General features: G+C 36.2%; 1 protein-coding gene across 1 annotated transcript; it reads left to right on the forward strand.

The window, feature by feature from the left end:
* The first annotated feature begins 16,530 nt into the window (after positions 1-16,530).
* LOC110655497 (12-oxophytodienoate reductase 3) lies at positions 16,531-19,630 on the forward strand. The gene is given in 7 exon segments (XM_058129770.1): positions 16,531-16,577; positions 16,754-17,786; positions 17,851-17,944; positions 18,041-18,156; positions 18,159-18,230; positions 18,819-18,970; positions 18,973-19,630. Coding segments are annotated over 6 exon segments (1,149 nt in total). The 5' UTR covers positions 16,531-16,577; positions 16,754-17,659; the 3' UTR covers positions 19,561-19,630.
* The last annotated feature ends 1,497 nt before the right edge of the window (positions 19,631-21,127 follow it).

Here is a 21,127-nt window from a genome sequence, read left to right on the forward strand (position 1 = left end):
AATAAGAATAAAACATTTGAGTTGGTGAAGTTGCCAAAAGGCAAGAGAGCTTTGAAGACTAAATGGGTGTTCAAGGTCAAACATAAAGAACATAGTCTCCATCCCCGTTTCAAAGCTACACTGGTTGTTAAAGAATTCAATTAAAGAAAGGGTATTAACTTTGACAAGATTTTTGTACCAGTTGTGAAAAATGACATCAACTTGTATATGCTAGGATTAGCAACTAATCTTAACTTTGAGATTATAATGCCCTCACCATAGGTAGTCCGTACATTATACTGCTTTGGCGACTAACGTCTGCTCGGACGGTCAGAATGTCGGGAACTACATTTAAATGATAGTGAGAACACATAAAATGATAGAACACATGATAAGAAAATGCAAGAAAAATTAAGAAAAAAAATAAAAGACTTGAAATGAAATTAGGTTAATAGAGACGTGTCCCAGACCCGTGAGGAACCCTAGGAACTAATTTCTGAGGTTTAATTAAAAATTGACTAAGGTGTAAATGACATTAAAAATGTCAAGGAAAAATTTAATTAATTGATAAAAGTGAAAATAAAAATTTAAAAATAGACAGTGTGAAAATTTAAGGAATCGTCCGATCGGTATTTCCGAAAAAGAGGGACTTTAACCCGAAGAGAGGCATTTTGGTCATTTGGCACTTAAAGTTGACTTTTGACCAAAAAGTCCATAAAAAAATGAGTGATGTTAAAATTAAAAAAAAAACTCATAAAAATCCCATGAAAATATGAAAATTTAAGTAGTGCAATTAAGGGAAGTTAAGTAGGGTAAAATTAGAAATTATAAAAGCTGATTATTTAAATAATAATTAATTAAGTTAGTGAGGGCATAAAAGCATGTGAGGATAGAAAATCCAACCCACTAACTCACCTTCTTCCTCCCTTTTTTCTCTCAAGTAGCTGATCCTCCCAAATCCTCCATGAATGATCACATGCAAGCTCCTTAAACCTTCATTTTTCTCCATGAAATCACAAACTCACTTCATAAAAGTTGGTCCTCACACCTTGGGTAGAGTATTGGCAACAAGAAAAATAAAGTTTGGTAAAGTTTACATGGTTAAAAAATTCTGGATATAAAGGTATGTGCATAATTTCAATTCTTTCTTCCTAAAATCTTGATTTGGGGTTGTTTTGAGTTAGTGTGATGAGGAAATTAATGGAAATGATGAGGGATTATTGGAGCCTTAAATTCGGCAGCCTTGTTATGTGAAGAGGTTTATCAAATTCTTACATGTAATTACTAATTTTTGATGTTGATTAATATAATTTCATATATTGGGGTTAAATTGTGTGAGTGTGTTTGAGGTTGGTGATTTCAATTAGGGTTTTGAAATAATTATTGGGGATTTGTGTAAATGTTCATTTTAGCAGCCTTGAAAGCATGAGAAATTGATAAATTACAAGTATAAATTAGGTGAATTTTGATGTTGATGAATGAGTTGTAGGTTGAGGGATGAAATTAATTGTGATAGAAATTGATTTCATGTATGTATTGTGATTGACCTTGAAAATTGAATTTAGGATTTTGAATTGATTATTATAGGCTTGTGTATACTGCTGGAATTGATTGAATTGAGATGAATTGGTGATATTAGAAGTGCCATGAATGCATATTTGAAGTTTGGGAGATGGAGAAATGAACATTGGGAGTGTTCCTTTGTGCAGGTTATGGAATTGTTGAAAACAGTGTGTAAATTGAGTTATAATTGCCCTTGTGTGACTCCAATTAGTATGATGCCAATTGTAGGTGAAAAATGACCTAAAACACTACAATTTTCATGTAGAAACTATGCTCAATTCTGCCTAAAAAAGTGACCTAAAACCTGACTAAATCCGGATTGCCTTTTTAGTGAACCCGGAAATGACCAAATGAACAGTGTTCACTCTTTTGGTCATATCTCACTGTAGATAGGTCCAAATGGCCTAAAATTTATACCATTAGAAAGACTAGACATAGGGCTATAACTCTTGTGAAGACATCAAAGCCCAGAAATACCATTAACCAAGTCAATTTGCTTGTCTAAGAAGGGACACCAAATCTGTCCAGAATTGAAACTGCCCGGAATTGTTAAATAAAGACCACTTGACCAGTTTTGGAAAAGAAGTCATAACTTGGTCCATAGAACTCCAAATGCCCTGAAACTAGTGTCAAATTCTCAATAAGACATAGGCCTACAATAATGGTGTTTTGACCTAAACCCAGAAATTAAGGGAACTAGGTCAATTAACTTGATTAAGTTGGCATACCAAATCTAGAAATGGTATAAATGGCCATTAACTCCAGAATAGTGTGTTAAGCATATCTCCCACTAGAAGTCTTCAATTAAAATAATCCATACCATTCTGGAAAGCTAAGAAATAGACCTTCAATTTTGTTTAAGACATCTTCCTTAGCTTATGAATGTAAGAAGCTCAAATACTGGGTCAAACCTACTAACCTAATTGAAATCCTATTACTACAAGACATTTGAGTCTAGTCTAATAACTTGACTATAAGTAACTATACAAGACTAAAAAAAATTACAATAAAAAATTCTGAGTGACCATAATACATAGGGCAATATATCCTATGAAGAATAGTAGACCTAAATATGGCAGCAACCTACTCAAATAAAATTGGCAAAGTATAATATCAAAATTGCCTAGTAAGGGCACCAAAATTCAGAATTGACCAAGTTATGGTTATTTGACCATAACTTGAGTTATACAAATCTAAATGACATGATTTAAAAAGGAAAATAAAGACAAGATATAGAAGAACAATTTTCTTATAGGAAATGGGTCCAAACAGTGGCCACAAACTGTCCAAAGTCATATGCAAGATTAAAATCCTGAAATTGAACCTAAAGAAAGGTTCTTGCAAACCATTAGTGGCTTATTCCTACTAAGTCACTATATGCTAAATTACTTAAAATAGGTATGTGGGACCCACTTTCCCACTACACATTGATGCAAAATTCTGTTATCACTATATTACACTAAACGAGTATGTGGGACCCACCTTCCCACTACAAAATGATATGAAAAGCCTACTAAGAAATTACTAATTCTAAAGTGCCCAAAGTAAACCTAGGTTTATGTATATTGTATGGATCAATTGGTATACTAATTAAGGACTACAGATAGCAGTACTGTCTACAGGAATAATCACTTATCGATAAAATATGTCTGGCATGATTGTTCTATAGGCTATATGCCTGACCGTTGGATATTGTGCCTAACTATATTTTTGGCTTTGAAAGCCTGACCGATGGCCTAGTGCCTGACATGACCGTTGTATACAGGCTAAACATCTGGCTGTCTAACCAATATACTCTCGCATATCCAGCACTTATAGTATGTTATAGGTTACTTGGGCGCTATTATAAATAAATTAAGATTGAAAATATAAGAAATGACCAAAAAAGATACTATTAAGTTAAATTGCTTCCATAGTGCAGAAAATTTATAAATAACTTAGAAATTATGGAACTTAGTATAGAATGATTATTTTAATTATTTAAATATATTTCTTTAAATTATGCACCACTAAGCAATTTGCTTAGCGCGAATGGTTTTTCCATCGCGTAGGTACTGGAGATCAGCAGCAGCCACCACAGTAGTGTTCAGACAGAGCTCTGACCGGATCTGCCACCGTCTAGAGTCACTTCACCAGTTATTTTGTATTTCACTAGGGTCCATGTATAGACTAGTATTTTGGTTCATTGTGTATAAATATGATGTAATTACTAGTTTGTGATATAATAAAAATTGTAATTATGTGTTTTGAATTGTAATTAAAGTTATAAATTTCTGCATATGAATGTTTATATGAATGAATGAATGAATTTGAGATTGTATAAGCAAAAATGAGATAATATGACATGTAGAAATATGAGACAGACATGATATTGTTTTTAACAGGTAACTAGTGGAATTCGTCAGATGCTAATTAAATAGAGGAGGTTCTGCTAGGGTATCCATAGAAATAAAATGAAAAAAAAAAATTCCACACATTTACTACAAGTTTAAAATTAACAATGAATAGGACAGTATAAGATAGGGTGCTCCAGCACCAAATGTGGTACTCCTCGCTCGGCTACACTATAGACGGGTAAGGGGTGTCACAGTGATTGAGCAAATGGATGTAAAGATTGCCTTCCTTCATAGTGATTTGGAAGAAGAAATTTACATGGAGCAACCATAGGGTTTTAAACAGAAAGAGAAAGAGGACTATGTTTATAAGTTAAATAAGAGTCTATATATTTTGAAACAAGCAAGACAGTGATATAGGAAGTTTGAGTCTATTATGGGGGAGTAAGGTTGTAGAAAGACTACTTTAGATCACTGTGTTTTTGTACAAAGATTCTCTAATGATGATTTCATTTTCCTTCTGTTTTATGTGCATGATATGTTGATTGTTGGCCATAATGTTTCCAGAATCAAGAACTTGAAAAAGCATGTAAAACCCATACATGCATAGTCCTCTATATTTTACTGTTCCGGTGACTAATGTCAGTCCGAATAGTCAGGAGGCTTAAAACTAGAATTAAGTCATCTAGAAAAGCCATAAACAAAAATTAATAGCAATTACATGAAGGTTAAATGTAAATTAAAAAAACAAGGCATAATGGGTTAAATGAGCCAAGGCCACAACAATGGGTAACCAAAACGGGAAGTGACTGCAAGGTCAGTCGCTGTCCTATTTTCGAGTGGGACATTGTGGCACCCCAGGCCTAAGAACTATTGTGAAGCTAAGGATATTATGAAAACCATAGAAAAGAACCGAGAACTAATTCAAAAAAATTGAACCAGGATTTCAGAAGTAATTAAATTTTACTGGAAAAAAACAGATCCGACCGGTAAGGGGCAATTTAGTCAATTCACCCTTAGAGGTGACTTTTGGCCTAAATGTTCAATAAAATGTAGGAAATTAAAATATTAAAAATTAATTGAAAGAGAAGAGGTGAGGGAAAGAAAAAGAAAAAGAAAAAAAGAAAAATTCAAAATGAAAAGTTTTATGACATCATGCATGCCACAAGCATGATGCCATAAATATTAATATTTAAAATTAGAAATTTTGGGGATAAATTCTACCAAATAAAAGACAAAATAAAAGAAAAAAAAAGTGGTGTTCACTTCATCTTCTTGCCGTCCCAACCTCCTCTCTCTCCCAAAACTCCATTAAAACTCATTTTGAGCTTGAGCAACCTCCTAAATTAGCCATAAAACTCTTAGTTCCCCTTGATTAAAACTTGTAATTGGACCTTGGTAAGAAGCTTGGAACAAGAAAGAAAGGGAGAAATTGAAAAAAAATAGAAGATTGGAAATTTAAGAAAAAGGTTAGTGTCGACACCATATTTTGGCCGATCCCCAAAATCAATAAAACTTTGAAACCGATCCCCGGTACTAAGTCTCCTTTGGACAGCTAATCACATTTCCGATCCCTCTTTGATAGGCAGTCACAATTCCGATCTCTCCTCACAAAGAATTAAATCAAATTGTTAAGTTCTCGTGATCACCAAAGCTTTACTACCTATCGCTCACCGATCTCTCAAACCCATTGTCGAAACTCAGGACCCGTCAAGTATATTCCTGATAAACGAAATGAACTGGCACTAGATCTTTTCTTACCAATTTTATTGCCGATCTCCCTTTCGAAAGTTTAAGAGCTAAGGTTTTGGTTCGGTTTAATGAGGATTCCGATCTTAAGTGTTCGAGTTAAATTTTCAATTTTAATCAAGTCCCATTCAGCATTTCTTCCCCACCGATCTCATGCTTATTGTGCTTTCCGATCTCTTATACTTAGATTAAAAATTGCATTTAGTTCTTGTTTCGCTATGCTCATACGATCAAATACTTAGGCAATTCAGAGATTTTCCAATCACATCCATTCATTGAACAAAAGAGACATTCCATTTCATTTCATTTTTTTGTACAAGTTATTCAGCTGGAGGATCACCCCCAGCCTGATTTACATTTTGTTCACTCTCTCTCTCACCCTCGGCTTCCTCCTCATCGCCTCACCGTCGCCCCAGAGCAGTCGGCCATCCAAGAGAAGTCCTCCTCTGGGTAACGCTTCTGGAGTTCGACCAAGAGGTCCTTGTGAGCATTCACATAGGCTCCGGCTATTCCCATCACCATCTCTTCATCTTTCTCCTTAAGCTCCTCGTCTTTCTCCTTAAGCTCCTCGATGAGTTGAGCGACCTGAGCAGCTTCGTTGGCCTGTAGCGCCTGGACTTCTCCGAGAACCCGATTCCTTTCAGCCAGGACATGAGACTGTTCGGCGCCTTGTCTTCATAAAACTTCGCCGCCTCAACTTGAGATATATAATCTCGAGCGGATGAGAGTTGGGATCGGAGGAAGCCACTTCCGATTTTTTTCCCGATCTCCTTACCTGCACGAACCTTTTCCCAACCATGGTCCGATTCACGTGCACTCCACGCTCGTGCTCATGGATTGAGTCAAGATATCATCAAGGCTATTCGGGATAGCTGTCCGATCCTCCCGAAGGAAGATGGAAGACCCCAAGACTTTTGGCAAAACCGGGTTCTCCCGAAACCCGGTTATTCTTCGTGAATCGACAAGACTGAGCGCCACGAGAAGAGGCCCCCGCAGAAGATTGAGAAGGACCCCTTTCTGTGCTTGGAACAATTGGAAGAGGTGGAGGCTGCTCTTCCGATCTAGGAGGAGATCGGACAGCTTCTGCGGTCGGCGGACCCGAGGGTTGAGGCAGGTCCCCTTGTACTTCCCCAGGTTCATGACCAGGTGTTCGAAGCATTTCCGAACTCTTCATCTCCTTTATTTTCCGGGAGATCTCTTTGTCCTTCTTCCGCTTCCTAGAACCCTCACCACCCGCCATACCTGCACAAAGAAAAGGTCAGTGAGATCGCTAAGGTCCTGAGATCTGAGATATAGAAAATACCAATGCCGAGGTCAGAGAGCGGAAGTTCGCGGTCTTGGCCGGTGAGCAGTTAAATAGTCCAATGGTGCATTTCTAGCAACACCGCATCCAAACAAGAATACTTTTGAGTGGCAGCCTGACTCTTCAGATCCATCACTATTAAGCTATCCTCCTGGTTTAGGGTAATGCGCTTCGGAAGCAAGGGCCCCTAGTGCCACCAGCTACGGGGGAAGTCCTCAAAGCAGCTCGGATCTTTGCTCCTCAAAATGAAGAAATGGTTCTTCCAATTCTTAAGGGACGAGGGCAGATATGAAAAGAGCCCGCAATGAGGCTTCGCCTGAAAGAACTAGTGTTCGTCATCCTTTCGGCGAGTTAGCCTATGCAGTTCGGCGAACACCTTAGCCGTAGGTCTGATTCCCTTAGCTCAAGACAGCCCTCGAAGGCTACTAAGATCCTCCACGAGTTAGGGTGAACTTGAGCAATGCACACTCGGTGAAGTTTTAGGACCTCCTTGTAGAAGTCATCTAGAGGGAACCAAGACCGCCTTTAACTGCTCCTCGTATACCATAACTCGCTATTCTCTCAAAAGTAATCGGCTCTGATAGCCGTGACATCGGATAAGTTCATACGAATCAGACGAATCAGACTCGCCAAATGATTGCAGATCGGATTCTCAAGAACCGACGGTAGCTCGCCTATAGGAGAGTCTCCTCCTCAAGAAGGTGCACGCTTGATGGTGCGATCCGCCCCGAGCCGAACGGAGACCCTAGGGGTTCAAAGGCGTGCTTGGCCCGACCACCTCTTCTTCATCTGACGACCACGAGAACCGAATGGAAGGAGGGCTCGCCGCTCTCGACCTTCACGCTCATTTTCAAAAGAAACAAAGAACTTAAACTAAAAAGAAGATCAAAGCCCTTACCGAGTCCGATCGGCGGAAGAAACTTGAGAAAATGAGAGAACTTGAGTTGTGAGCAAGAGACTGAAAATGGAATGAAAGAACAAGCGGCTAACCTTCACCCCTATTTATACTAGTCCGAGCATTTAATGCTCACAAGGTTCCGTGCAAAGGCATCGATTAACGGATTCGCCACTGCTCGACACGCCTCTCTCGAACATTCCGAGATCTTAATTGGAGATCGGCATAATAAGTTGAATATTTTGAATAAAGGATCGCTTAAGAGTCGTTTTGTTAGGAACCAGATCGGACAAATATATCAGAGATCGGAAAATAATCAATAAGATAATAATTGGAGAAACAAGATTTTTATTTCCAAAAGATCGGATTACATCATTAGGGCGATCTCTAGGGATCGGATTACAATAAAGGTCTAACTACATCATTTGGGCGATCTCTAGAGATCTGATTACATTGACAGATTACATCATTTGGGCGATCTCTAAGGATCGGAATACACTAGAGATCTGATTATATCAAAGTCGATCTAAGGATCGCTTTATAATCGATCCCAAGGATATTGCCGACCGGATGCTTCATCCGCTGTCGGAACACCCAATGTGGGAGCAAACCGCTGTCGGAACACCTAATATGATGAGAAGCCGAATGAACTCAGTTGAGCAACTCGAGATCGGTACAACCGAGGTCCGCAATACAGATCGGTCAAATCCAGTTCTCTCACCATCATCAGTTAAGGTCATTCGATCACCGGGATCGTAAATTTTCAGTCGGTGAGTAAAGAAGTCCATCGGAAAAGATCAAAGCCACGCTTGTAGCCTAACTTCACGAGCAATGAACAGAAAAGTAAGAAGGAAGAGAGGAAAATCGATGAAGGAAATGTCTCTCGACGAGTGGTATATATAGGGGAAAATGAGCATTTATTGTCGAGCGTAAAACGGCTTAACGCCGGGAATCGAGGGGCAATTAATGCTTCGACCAGACCGGACCTGAGGAAGAGAAAGATCGGAATAATAGATCGGAAGATAGGAGACCAGCATGAAAGATCGGAAAAGAGCATGTGAAAGAGATCAGAAAGAGGAGGGATCGGAAGGCAAAAAGAATAAGACAAATCCCAATAACCGTCGTCAGAATCAGAGCCGAGATAGTTAAAGCGTGGCATTTAGATCTCCACCGCACGCCTAAGAATCGCCACAACGTCGACAGTGCCATGGTATGTCATGACACCCTGTACACCCCAATCTCCACCGTTGATCTCACTTGTAAGGACAAACCCGAACCCTTGGATCAAGAAAGAAGACGACAATACGGCAGCTTTTCGCTCTTAGCCCTCGATCGTTCGACAAGAAGATTTGGGACCGTTAGATCGAAAGAAGAAAAGGATAAATATTCAAGAGAGATCTCACCATTCATTTTGATTCTCTTTAGTTCTGAACATCCCATCATGTCCTTCAAATCTTGACCTCCATCTCCTCCAAATAAATCCTGACCCTTCATGGGGAGCACCCGATTCCTATAAATACCAGCATGAAAAACTGTTCAGAAAAGGGGGCAAAAAGAGAGGCTGTTATTATAGCGGAGGAACTCTGAAACTTCATTCAGTTTGTTACTCTGCTACTTAGAAGTGTTGATTAAAAAAAGACTTTCGAAACTAGTTTTCTGAAGTGTTTTCTTGAAAAGGATTCTGAATACTGGAACTCTACATTTTCAGTTTGTTCATTATCTGGTCATACTCTCACTTTCAGCCCTTTATCATCTCTGTTTTTATTCCCATTGTCCAAGCTCAACTTCATCCCACTCGGTTTTTATCTTAATCTGACGGCATTTTAGCTAAGCACCCTCCAGTTCACGGTGAACATCAGCTCTCAGGCTAATCAGTCCACTGTCTTATCTCTATTTGCCACCCCGTAATTATTCCTATAGATTTGGCTCCTCACAGGTAAGAGCTCATATTACTGTTTTATTAAGTGTTTACGTTTACTTTTCGCAGTTTCTCTGTCCTTCTTACGTATGCGATTTTCTCCAAGTTCATTTTGTGCATAAAGGACCCCAAAGAATGTTACTCTCGAGTTATCTCTTTAGTGATTAGTCCATCATTTTATTAATCTTCGTCATTTCTGAATGCAAGTTCTCTAGCTCCTAGTAGCGTGTAAATGGTCAGGTAAGACGTAGGTAACCGCAACTTAAGGGTCTCTTTTAAAAGAGGGAACCTGAATAAAACGTCAGGAAAATAGCCAAACCATTAGGCTGATGTAAACAACAATTTGGCAAGATGCTATAAAGTGGAATAAAAACAAAGTAAACGAAACAGAATAGATCGGTCATTAATAGGTATTGGTAAAATGACCACATGAAAGGTCGGTAAATCGAGTCTAAGTATTCCCCATTTAGTCACAAGGTATCAAGAAGCCTTATCCCCAAAGATCTTTGAATGCCGTAATCCTTAGTTTTAGGCTCTTATAATATGTAGTGAAATTAAAATTCGAGATCGGAAAAGTCCTTTTCGTGCTCCTCAATCTGAAAGAGATCGGAGGAGAGTTCTTATCCGGTCTCAACTCAAAATTTTAATAAACATTAAATAGGGATCGGAGGAGAGTTCTTATCCGGTCTCAACTCAAAAATTTTAATAAACGTCTAGAGAAGATCGGAGGAGGGTTCTTATCCGATCTCCCCTCAAAATTTTAATAAACATTAAAAAGAGATCGGAGGAGAGTTCTTATCCGGTCTCAACTCAAAAATTTTAATAAACGTCTAGAGGAGATCGGAGGAGGGTTCTTATCCGATCTCCCCTCAAAATTTTAATAAACATTAAAAAGAGATCGGAGGAGAGTTCTTATCCGGTCTCAACTCAAAAATTTTAATACGTCTAGAGGAGATCAGAGGAGGGTTCTTATCCGATCTCCCCCCAAAATTTTAATAAATAACTTAAAAGAGATCGGAGGAGAGTTCTTATCCGATTCACACACCAAATCTTAACCTGTACGTAAAATAATCCCAAAACCAAGATGATTCGCGACACCAACTCACTAAGGTTGTCTCATTTACTTATTTATCTGGGTAATCCGAATTTAGTGAAAGATCAAATATTCCTTTTACTAAAAGGACTAACATTCCTATTCAAGCCCTCCTAACCAATTTATAAAGAACGCCAAAATTAAATCTACTTACCCTTATTAAGGGACGAGGTGGGGTGCCTAACACCTTCCCCACCCGTTTACGGACCCCGAACCTAGAATCTCTGTCTTGAAGTGGTTTCATTTTTCCTCCAAATGGTTTTCTTTAGTTTCCCTCAAAACTAAGGTGGCGACTCCTCACTCCTTCCCACTACGGTGAGTGATCGTCCAGGCGACCGCAAAATCCCTTGCGACAGTTAGTCATAATTCTTCAAATCTCTCTTTATATTTATGCTTAGGTACTTCAACTAAGTTAAAATTTGTGTAAAATAAAATTAAAATGACATGTTATGGGAAGGGAAGAAATTTCAGCCAGCTTGAGGTTCATGGGATTTGATTGAATTTAATTGAATTAAAGATGTAGGCAAGTTTGATTTAATTTGTAGATAATATTTATGTATTTTGATTTCATGATTTGAAACTATTGGAAATTAGGGTTCTTGACGTTAGGGAAATTAGGGTAAAATTTGGGGGAAATGATAAATTGATGTAATTTGACCTAATTGAGGCCTGAAATGGTCAATTGGCATGAAATAGAGTGTGTTTGAATGGTTAGAAGTGAAATGGGATGGTGAAGGTGTAAGGGTCAATGCTGGCAGCTTGACCCTTGCCCATTCAAATGAGTATAACTGAAAATTGATTGCTCCAATTGGTGTGAGGCTTATTGGAGATGAAAATTAAGACTCAAAGCTATAATTTTTATGCAGAAACCTAACCCTAAAACTGAACATAAAGTGGTGTAAAATTAGGTTAAATCCGGATAATGCGCACTGCTACTGTTCAAAAATAATCATATAAACAGTACTTGTTCAAATGGTCATAACTTGGTCTAGGAAAGTCCAAATAACTTGACTTTTATACCATTAGAAAGCTATGACAATGTACTACAACTTTCATGAAGAACACAATCCCAAATTCTGCCCATAACCAAGTCAAATTGTTAACTAAAGTTGGTTGCTCAAAACTGTCAGAACTAAATTGGTACCCATAATTCTGGGTTTGAACCAATCCGGCTAGCCACATTAGAAATAGTATAACTTGAGGTACAAAACTCCAAATGGAGTGATTTAAAAATAGAATTAAAGCTAAGACATTAAGGAACAACTTTGATGAAGGAAAGTTGGCCAAATTCCCACTGTAGAAAGACCAATGGAACAAAACAAGCAAGTAACCCAAAACTGAATTTTTGAAGTTTCACTTAGGGAGATTAGAAATTCAATTGGCAATCAATGTCAACATAATTGTGACCCAAAATATGGTATGCAGGTGCAATTAGAGTTAACAAACCTATTTAGTATGAAAAAGTCAACATTTTGACTAATTAGTCAAATGAATAGTAATCATCAACATACCACATACAAAGAGCTCAAAACTTAGGGAAAAATTATAAGAAAAATTTAGTATGCATATAATTAGTGTTGAATTAATTATGGGAAATGATTTAGATGAGTATTGAGACGTTTCTAATTTTGTGTTTCAGTAGAAGAAGAGACTAGAAAGGATAAGGAAAAAGTGAGTCAAGGCCTAGAGGCGACTCATACGAGGTTTGTGCATAATAAATTTTGATTTATTGTTTTCTACTTGAAAACTTGTTTAGATGTGCATTGTGAACTATTTGTATTAATTATGGGTTTCGAGAAATGCTGTGTTGCCTAATTGTGAATTGAAATTTGAAATGAAAATTTGCTTAATGTTTGAATGAAATATTTGAATAACTTGATTTTGAATTGGTTTTGGATTCACACTTAGCATGACAGTATCATTGTATTCCTTCCCCATTTATGGGGTTGAGATAGACTATTTTCCTCCCTCTTTGGCTTGCTCGTTGAGGTTGAGATCGGATGAGTACTCATATAGCTAGCTAGCTATCTCCCTCATTGATTTCGATTAGTAGGGTTGAGATTCCTTTGTCATGGTGTACAACACGGCATTGATCAGAAATTTTGTGTCATGACCTAAGTTGTATATTGATTGGCAACACTGTGATTTATAAATTATTTTAATGAAATAGTATTGTAAAAGTTGACACTAATTTCATGAAATATGATTATGAAAGGATTTAAAGATGTGTTTCTTAATGTATGCTTTTATATTCAGCTATTTCAAATTTTTATTATGCACCACTGAATAAAAGTTACTCAGCGATGGCTTTTATTTGCTGTTGCAGATAGAGGAAAAGATAAAGCAGTAGAGTGAGCTACTCTGGTGGTAGGAGGACATTTTGAGGATTTTTATACGGTTATATTATTTATACCCTTGTAATAACTTTTGATGTAAATATTTTTATTCATATATATCTTTTATATTAATTGAGCTATTGTATAGTAAAATTTGTAATAATATAATTTTTAGTTTTCTTTCCTTTGAACTGAGACTTTTGTATATAAATTAAATTAAATGAAATAAATTTGATGTTTATTCCAAATGTGTTGAATTAAGAATTGATGAGTATTGAAAACGTACTAAGTTGTATTGATTGAAATGAATTTGTGTTAAATTGACGATTTTTGGAGTTGGGGTTGTGAAATGAATATTGGAAGTGCTTTCTTTTCATGTTTTGAATAACTGTTTTCTCTAATTACATCCAGCACTCTATCAAAATTTTTAAAAAATTTACAAAAAATCATGATTACCAAAATATTTGTTTATGATATAAACTCTAACTAAAGGTTTTTAAATAATGCTTTAACATTACTTTATAATTTTAAAATAAATTGAATTTGTTTAAAATCACTTATAGTGTATTTAATGAGTTATCTATATGTGAAGTTCAGTAATTCATTAAGTATACTACCGGATCATGTTGCGCTTTACGGAGGGATAAGGTGTGACAAAGCACCTGAGCAAGTCTTTTGCTATGAAAGACTTAGGGCCAGCAAAACAGATTCTTGGCATAAAGATAACCAGAGATAGGAACGCTAAGAATTATGGTCGTCGCAAGAAAATATAATGAGAAAGTACTTCAGAAGTTTAATATGGAGAAAGCTAAAGCAGTTAGTAGTGTTGAGCATTTGGTTCAATCCGAATTGAATCATCAAAACTGAATTAACCATATTTTATAAATCGAACAGAATTGAAATGAATGAAAAATCAAACCGAATCAAATCACTCTATTTTGGTTCAGTTCAATTCGAACAGATCGGTTTTTGAGTTTTGGTGGATTTTTTAATTTAGACTTAATTTTCAAGTTATTTGGTCTAATTTTGACCTTAGTTTGAATATAATAACAATTAATCAATAAAATTAAATATTATATATATATATATATATATATATATATATATATATATATATATATATATATATATAATTACATATAATTCATAAATTTTCTATAAAAATAAATCATTTTAAAAATCAATAGAATAATTCGGTTTGGTTCTATTCAATTGATTTTTTTCTCTCCAAAATTGAATTGAACCAAAATAACTGAAATTTGTAAAATACAAAATCAAACCAAACTGAATTATCGCAGTTTGGTTTGATTTATTGGTTCAAACCAAATAGTGCTTACTCCTAGCTGTTAGCTATCCTCTTACGAATCACTTTAGACTGAGTTCCAAGCAGAGCCCTTCTACAAACGAGGAGAAGGAAGAGATGGACAAGGTCCTGTACGCTTCAACAGTTGAAAGTTTGATGTATGCCATGGTGTGTACACAGCCAGATATTGCTTACTCAGTTGGAGTAGTAAGTCGGTTCCTTTCAAATTCAGAAACAGAACAGTAGGCTGCAGTGAAATGGATTTTAAGATATCTTCATGGAACTTCAAAATTATGTTTATATTTTGGAGATTCAATGTTGTGTTAGTTGGTTACACAAATGTTGATATGGTTGATGATGTTGACTGGAGAAAGTCTACATCTGGATATCTAATTTCATTTGCAGGGGGAGTTATGTCATGGCAATCAAAGTTACAGAAATGTGTTGCTCTTTCTACCACTGAGGGAGAGTTTATTGCAGCGACGAAAACATGTAAGGAGTTACTGTGGATGAAAAAGTTCTTGAATGAACTTGATTTCTGACAAGAAAATTATCAATTATTTTGTGATAGTCAAAGTGCTATTCACTATAGGAAAAATTCCTCTTTCCATTCTAGATCGAAGCATATTGATGTGAGATATTACTAGATCAGAGATATGTTGGAGATGAAGCAGCTACTGCTTGAGAAGATCCATACAGATGAAAATGGATTAGATATGTTGACAAAGATTCTACCAAGGAAGAAGTTTAATTACTGTCGATCGACAACAGGAATGGTAGAGCCCTCCATATAGTTGGGAGGGAGAGAATTGTTGTGGGTCCCTCCTAATGGGGGCATCATTTTGAAGAACCAATGGTTTTTAAAAAAAATGAAGAAATTGAAAATAAAGTCAAAAAATGGTGCTGTGTGTAGCTATAACAAGCTGTATAAAAAGCAAATCAATTCTTAAGGAATAAGAATTGTTAATCGCCTATGTTTAAAGCGGTGCAAGTTGGTTTTTGTCTATAAATAGGTATTTCTTCGTTCATTTTATGCATACGAGTTTGTGAGTTATTCAAAGTAAATTTGCTTTAAAGAAGGGTATTCCAAGGCTTATACCTTTGAGGAAAAATTGAGAGAGAGTATTATTGATTTTAGAAATTATATTCTAAAGAGGGAATGATAAAATTAGTGAGGAAATTTTTGTGAATTTTTTGAAAAACAGTATTTTGAGTGTCACTATTTTTTGTAGATATCATTTGTACTCTCTTTATACCTACTATTTTATAGCTAAATATTTATTTAAAATTTACAATGGACATAACCCAAATTAAAGGTGAATCATATTAAATTTTTATGTCATTTTATTTATTATTGCTGCAGTATCTATTTTTCCACTGCTTAACTTAGGTGTTTCCAACACTCATCACATGCAACATCAGTAAGCTTCCACTTCGTCATAAGCCAATCATCAAGGCCCAAAATACATCAAAACACTCTCCTCTGGATATTAATACTAGAATCCTTCCATCCTTTCTAATCATTTCTCAAATCATCTTTATCATCATAGAAGAAGAAATATGTATGCATCTCATATTCATTTTCAGTTTTAACATGAAGCAACAGTACCACCACTCTCTTTTCTCCTTACCCTTTGTTTGAATTGAGGGGTTACGGTGGTTAGAGAAAGTAAATAATATTTTTAAGGAATTTTTCACTTGTTTAGGATAAAGGGTTAAAGAGTGGGGAGAGTTTCAGAGAGTTTCTTCTAATTTCTAACCCATCAATTTGATGAGTTAGAGGGGATTAAAAAAATTTTTATTTTTTAATTTTTTATATTATTCATATCAATTTAAAAAAAATTTTAAAATATTTACTTTTACTATAAAATAATAAATTTTATAAAAAAATAATTTTATAATTTTTATATTTAATTTTATTTTCCACTACCATTCAATTAAATAAAATAAAATTATAAAACCTTGGTTTATATTATTTTCTCCTCAAATATAAATAAAACTTATTCCTATTATATTTTCCTTTTATCTTTTTATCTTATTTTACTAAACCTTCACCCTATTCAAACAAACCCTTACAAGATGGGCAAGTTCGGCCTCTCTCGCAGGTCAGTTCTTCTCATTCTCTTCTCTTCCTATGCCTCCACAGATTTAGTGGTACGGTTTTCTTAGGATTAGCGATGGCGAGAGGAGATCCGGGAGGGCATTTCTGTCATTGTGTGCGAGTTCATTTTTCATATATATACATATATCTCGAGATTTACGGGGAGGTGGTGATCGGCAGGGTGGTGCTGGCGCCCATGACTAGATGTAGAGTGTTGAATAGGATACCAAACGCAGCGCTGGTGCATTACTACCCCCAGAGATCTACTCCAGGGCGGATTTCTCGTACGGGAAGGCACACTGGTTTCCCCCACTGCCCCTGGGTACTATCGATTTCCTTTATCTGGCACACTGCTATTATTATTCATTATTAGTTGTCTGCTTCCACCTACTTCTGTTTAGTGCTTGATGGGTCCCTAAAAGCACTCAGTCAGCCATGAACCATGGCCCAAGCCTTTTAAAATTATGTTAAAAATCTCTTTAGGAATTAGGATTAGAAAAGTATATTTCTAAATATATTAGTTAAAAAATATATTTTAAAAAAAAAATTTCTACCCGTCACCCTCAATGTCAAACATAGATAAATGATGAAAATAGGTTTATTTTAATTATTAACCTTAAAAAATTTATCAAATTTTGAAAGGAAGAAGCTGCCTCCTATGCCGTCTTTGGGTCAAGGGTTGTGCTACTGCTTGCGCCTTTGTTTTTTTATGGACTTGGGACTTCTTATTCAAGTTTGATGGCTGCGGGTTTGACTAGACAAAAAGAATTTATTACATTACTAGACAATGCTAGATTTTCGTTTGAAAGATTCTTAATATCTTAATTTAATATCAGTTCTTGTCAATCTTTTTTTTTTAAATCCGTGTACTTTTTCTTTAAATAAAAAAAAAAGATAAGACTGCCCAGGGTGTGGAGAAGGTGCTTTGATATATTAACTCAAACAATAGTTTATTTTATTGTGATTTTGATGATATGAAAAGGGCCTGTCTCACTAGCTACCAAATCATTTTTTCGCTTTTTAGCAGCGCAGTTACTTTTGAGAAAAAAAGATAACTACTTTTAATTGTGAAAACCAGGTATCCCCATGTCCTGGAATTTATACAGAACAAGAAGTGGAGGCATGGAAGAAGGTGGTGGATGCAGTTCATGCCAAAGGGAGCATCATATTCTGTCAACTGTGGCATGTTGGAATGGCCGCGCATCTCATCAAGGTAAATTTCTACCCTCTCCTCTGGTAAGAAATTGATTTTAGCTTATCCTTTTCATTTTACGCAGCCTTATGGTATTCTCATTTGAAGGTTCTTTTTCTATCCATATGTAACAACGTAGCAGCACTACTAGGCTCAAATTCACTTCCTTTTTGCATAAGGTCCCTTCAGCTACCCTACCTACTTTTTGTCTTTTAATGGAAAGCTATGCTTATAGTTGTTGAGGTACTAATCGGATTAATTGTGAATTCTACCAGCAAATTAGTTTATCAACCTAGTGGAGCTGTACCCATCTCATTGACGGGCAAGGCCATCTAGAACAGGTGGAGAATTCTCATGCAAGATGGGTCCTATGGGAAATACCCAACATCTAGGCCTTTGAAACTCCTGAAATACTAGAGGTAGTGGAGAATTATTGCCAGGCAGCCTTGAATGCCATTCGAGCAGGTTAGTATAAAGGTTCCATTTATTTGTTGATTTATTATCATATAATGCTTTGGAGCTATAATTTATATGCTTAACGAATAAAGAAAGAGCTATAATTAAATGCCAAGAAATAATGGAATACACTTTTATTTTACTAAAGCGTGTGCCATGCAGCCTCTCTATGATGTTAGTTTATCCCATCATTTCCACTTGCATGCCAATGCATGGAGCAAACATCATTATGTCTCCATTTGATATATAGCTAGATAATTAATGCCCAAAGAAAGCTTCAAAGCGCATTATCGTGGACTTGCTGTCTCTATGGCCTGCATTTGAGAGAGATGAATATGGTTGGATTAACTTTTATGTTGTTATATATTTTGTGTTTAAGAATTTTATTTGTTGTTTTTTACTATTTTTTTTTTCAATAAATATTCACAATTTAGGATAAAATACAATAACAGGGCAAAAAATACTTTGATTCTTGTGTTGACCTGAACTTTACTTATTGGTTATGAAAGGAGGAGAACAAAAAAAGGCCCTGCTTTGAGCTGGTTTTTATGTGGTTACATCATCAATTGAAGCTCATCTGGATTGTATGATTTGCAGGCTTTGATGGAATTGAGATCCATGGGGCTCATGGTTGCCTTGTAGATCAATTCTTAAAAGATGGGATCAATGACCGAACAGATGAGTATGGTGGATCAATCAACAATAGATGCAGATTCTTAATGCGGGTGATTCACGCAGTAGTTGCAGCCACTGGTGTGGTGCAGAGCGAGTTAGTTTCAGAATGTCACCGGCAATTGATCACCTTGATGCCATAGATTCTGATCCACTCAACTTGGGTGTTGTAGTGATTGACAGACTTAACAAACTCCAGCTAAAACTTCGATCAAAACTCACTTATCTCCACGTCACTCAGCCTCGCTATAGAGCTTATGGCCAAACAGAATCAGGCAGACATGGGACTGAAGAAGAGGAAGCTCAATTAATGAGAACTTCTAGAAGAGCTTATCAGGGAACTTTCATCTGCAGTGGTGGGTTCACAAGGGAGCTAGGAATGGAAGCTATAACTCAAGATGATGCAGATTTGGTGTCCTATGGCCGACTTTTTATTTCAAACCCAGACTTAGTCTTTAGATTTAAGCTCAATGCACCCTTGAATAAGTATGCAAGGAAAACATTCTTCACACCCAATCACTTATTTTTTGGCATCTTCCTCTCTATGGATTCTTCAAGATGTTTTTTGAGCTGTTATGTGGACTCTGATACTATTTTAAAACTTATTGGGCCTCTATTTTATAAACTCTTATTTAGTTTTTTTATCTCTTGCCGATGTGAAATGTAGACGCAGAAACTCTCATTTTGATTGGGTTCTCCAATGAAAATTGAACCTACATATATGCTTTCAAATATTATCTGCCAAATTACCATGGACATAATCACTGGAGCAGAAAGAGTTTTCATCTGCTTGTCCGAAATTCTGTTCCACCAAAATTCTGTTCAACTCTGTCGCAGGTTTGAGGTTCTCGTTGAACATGGAAAGTATGAGCCCTATCAGGCTTTTTTGGTGTCCCATTATTCATGACATGCTTCATGAAATTCTGATTGTAGGTTGAAGCGAGCTCTAGAGTAGCGAAATTTCCATTCCCAGCGGAAGGCCGGCCACTCTCAAATCACCACAGGCATTAACATCAGACACACCAAATTTCTCCATAGCCCAAAAAAGAACAATAATAATAAAGGACAGAAGTGATCAATCTTGGCTCCAAGATGTGTAGCAATGCCACTTTCCTTAAACCTATATTCGTCCCAAATCATTAATGTACAATCAGAGTGATAAAATGTGAATCGCCTCTAGGACACATTGAAGCCCAATGTCTAATTTATTTGCACTACAAATCAGACCTTGAGCATTCAAAGTGCTACACAGGTCTGTGTTTTCCTTTTGTTGTTTTTCCGCAGCAAAACAAGATAAGGAGAAGGTCTGAGATAAAGATATAGAGGAGGGAAGTTGTCAAACAAGTTTGTATTTATACATATAACTGTTGTTCAAATAACTGCATAATCTGATTGTTCTAATTCAAAAAACAGAAATAACTGTTCTGTTTTGATAAATAAACTACCAATAACTGCTCTATTTTGAAAATTCTTTAACGGTCAGGAATTAGCAGGCATATAGATGTTCAACGAATGATTGAATCTTGATGCAAATATTTAATTTAAGGCTGTTCGGCATATTTTTCATATAATGTCAAGCTTATAGTAATGACACTTTTTTGTTTTAACCATAGAAACATAATTCAAATGCCATGGAAGATGAGGAATTCATAAGAACCACAAAGTTTTCATGGACACCATTTAAGTGAGAGGAAGACTTGCAGAAACTCTTATTAGCTGTCAAAATGTCTTCTTATGCCCCTAATTTTCATCCTTCTACAATCCCCATGTGCTAGTGGAACACAATTGTAATCTTACCTTCTGCATATTTCCTCCAACGGAAAATTTAATGAGTCCAGGAAGAGAGAGAGAGAGAGAGATGCGCGCAGGTGCTAGAGATGTCACTGTTTTTATACGATGAGCTGACGTTATCGCTGTTTATATATTGTCAATCAAATTAATGAGCTTTGACATGCTTGATTGGAACTGGTTGATGGCTACACTTAAATGAACACAACAAGGGCTAACTTCCCTATCTCTGTTTCTGATGTGATATTCAAGAATGATCAGTTCAGAATTTGCAAATAAAAAAGAAAATTCTATTAAATCAACCATCACCTTGTTGACTACTTTCACGTTAGTCTGCAAGAGACGGTAATAGAGTTTAGATTTTAATCATATCTTCCTTCAGCCTTTATGATGATCTTCTTGAAAATACTAAGTTTTAATGGGATTAAGATTAAATTTCCAGAAAG

Source organism: Hevea brasiliensis, chromosome 11 (assembly GCF_030052815.1).
Source record: "Hevea brasiliensis isolate MT/VB/25A 57/8 chromosome 11, ASM3005281v1, whole genome shotgun sequence".
NCBI classification, from domain to species: Eukaryota; Viridiplantae; Streptophyta; class Magnoliopsida; order Malpighiales; family Euphorbiaceae; genus Hevea; species Hevea brasiliensis.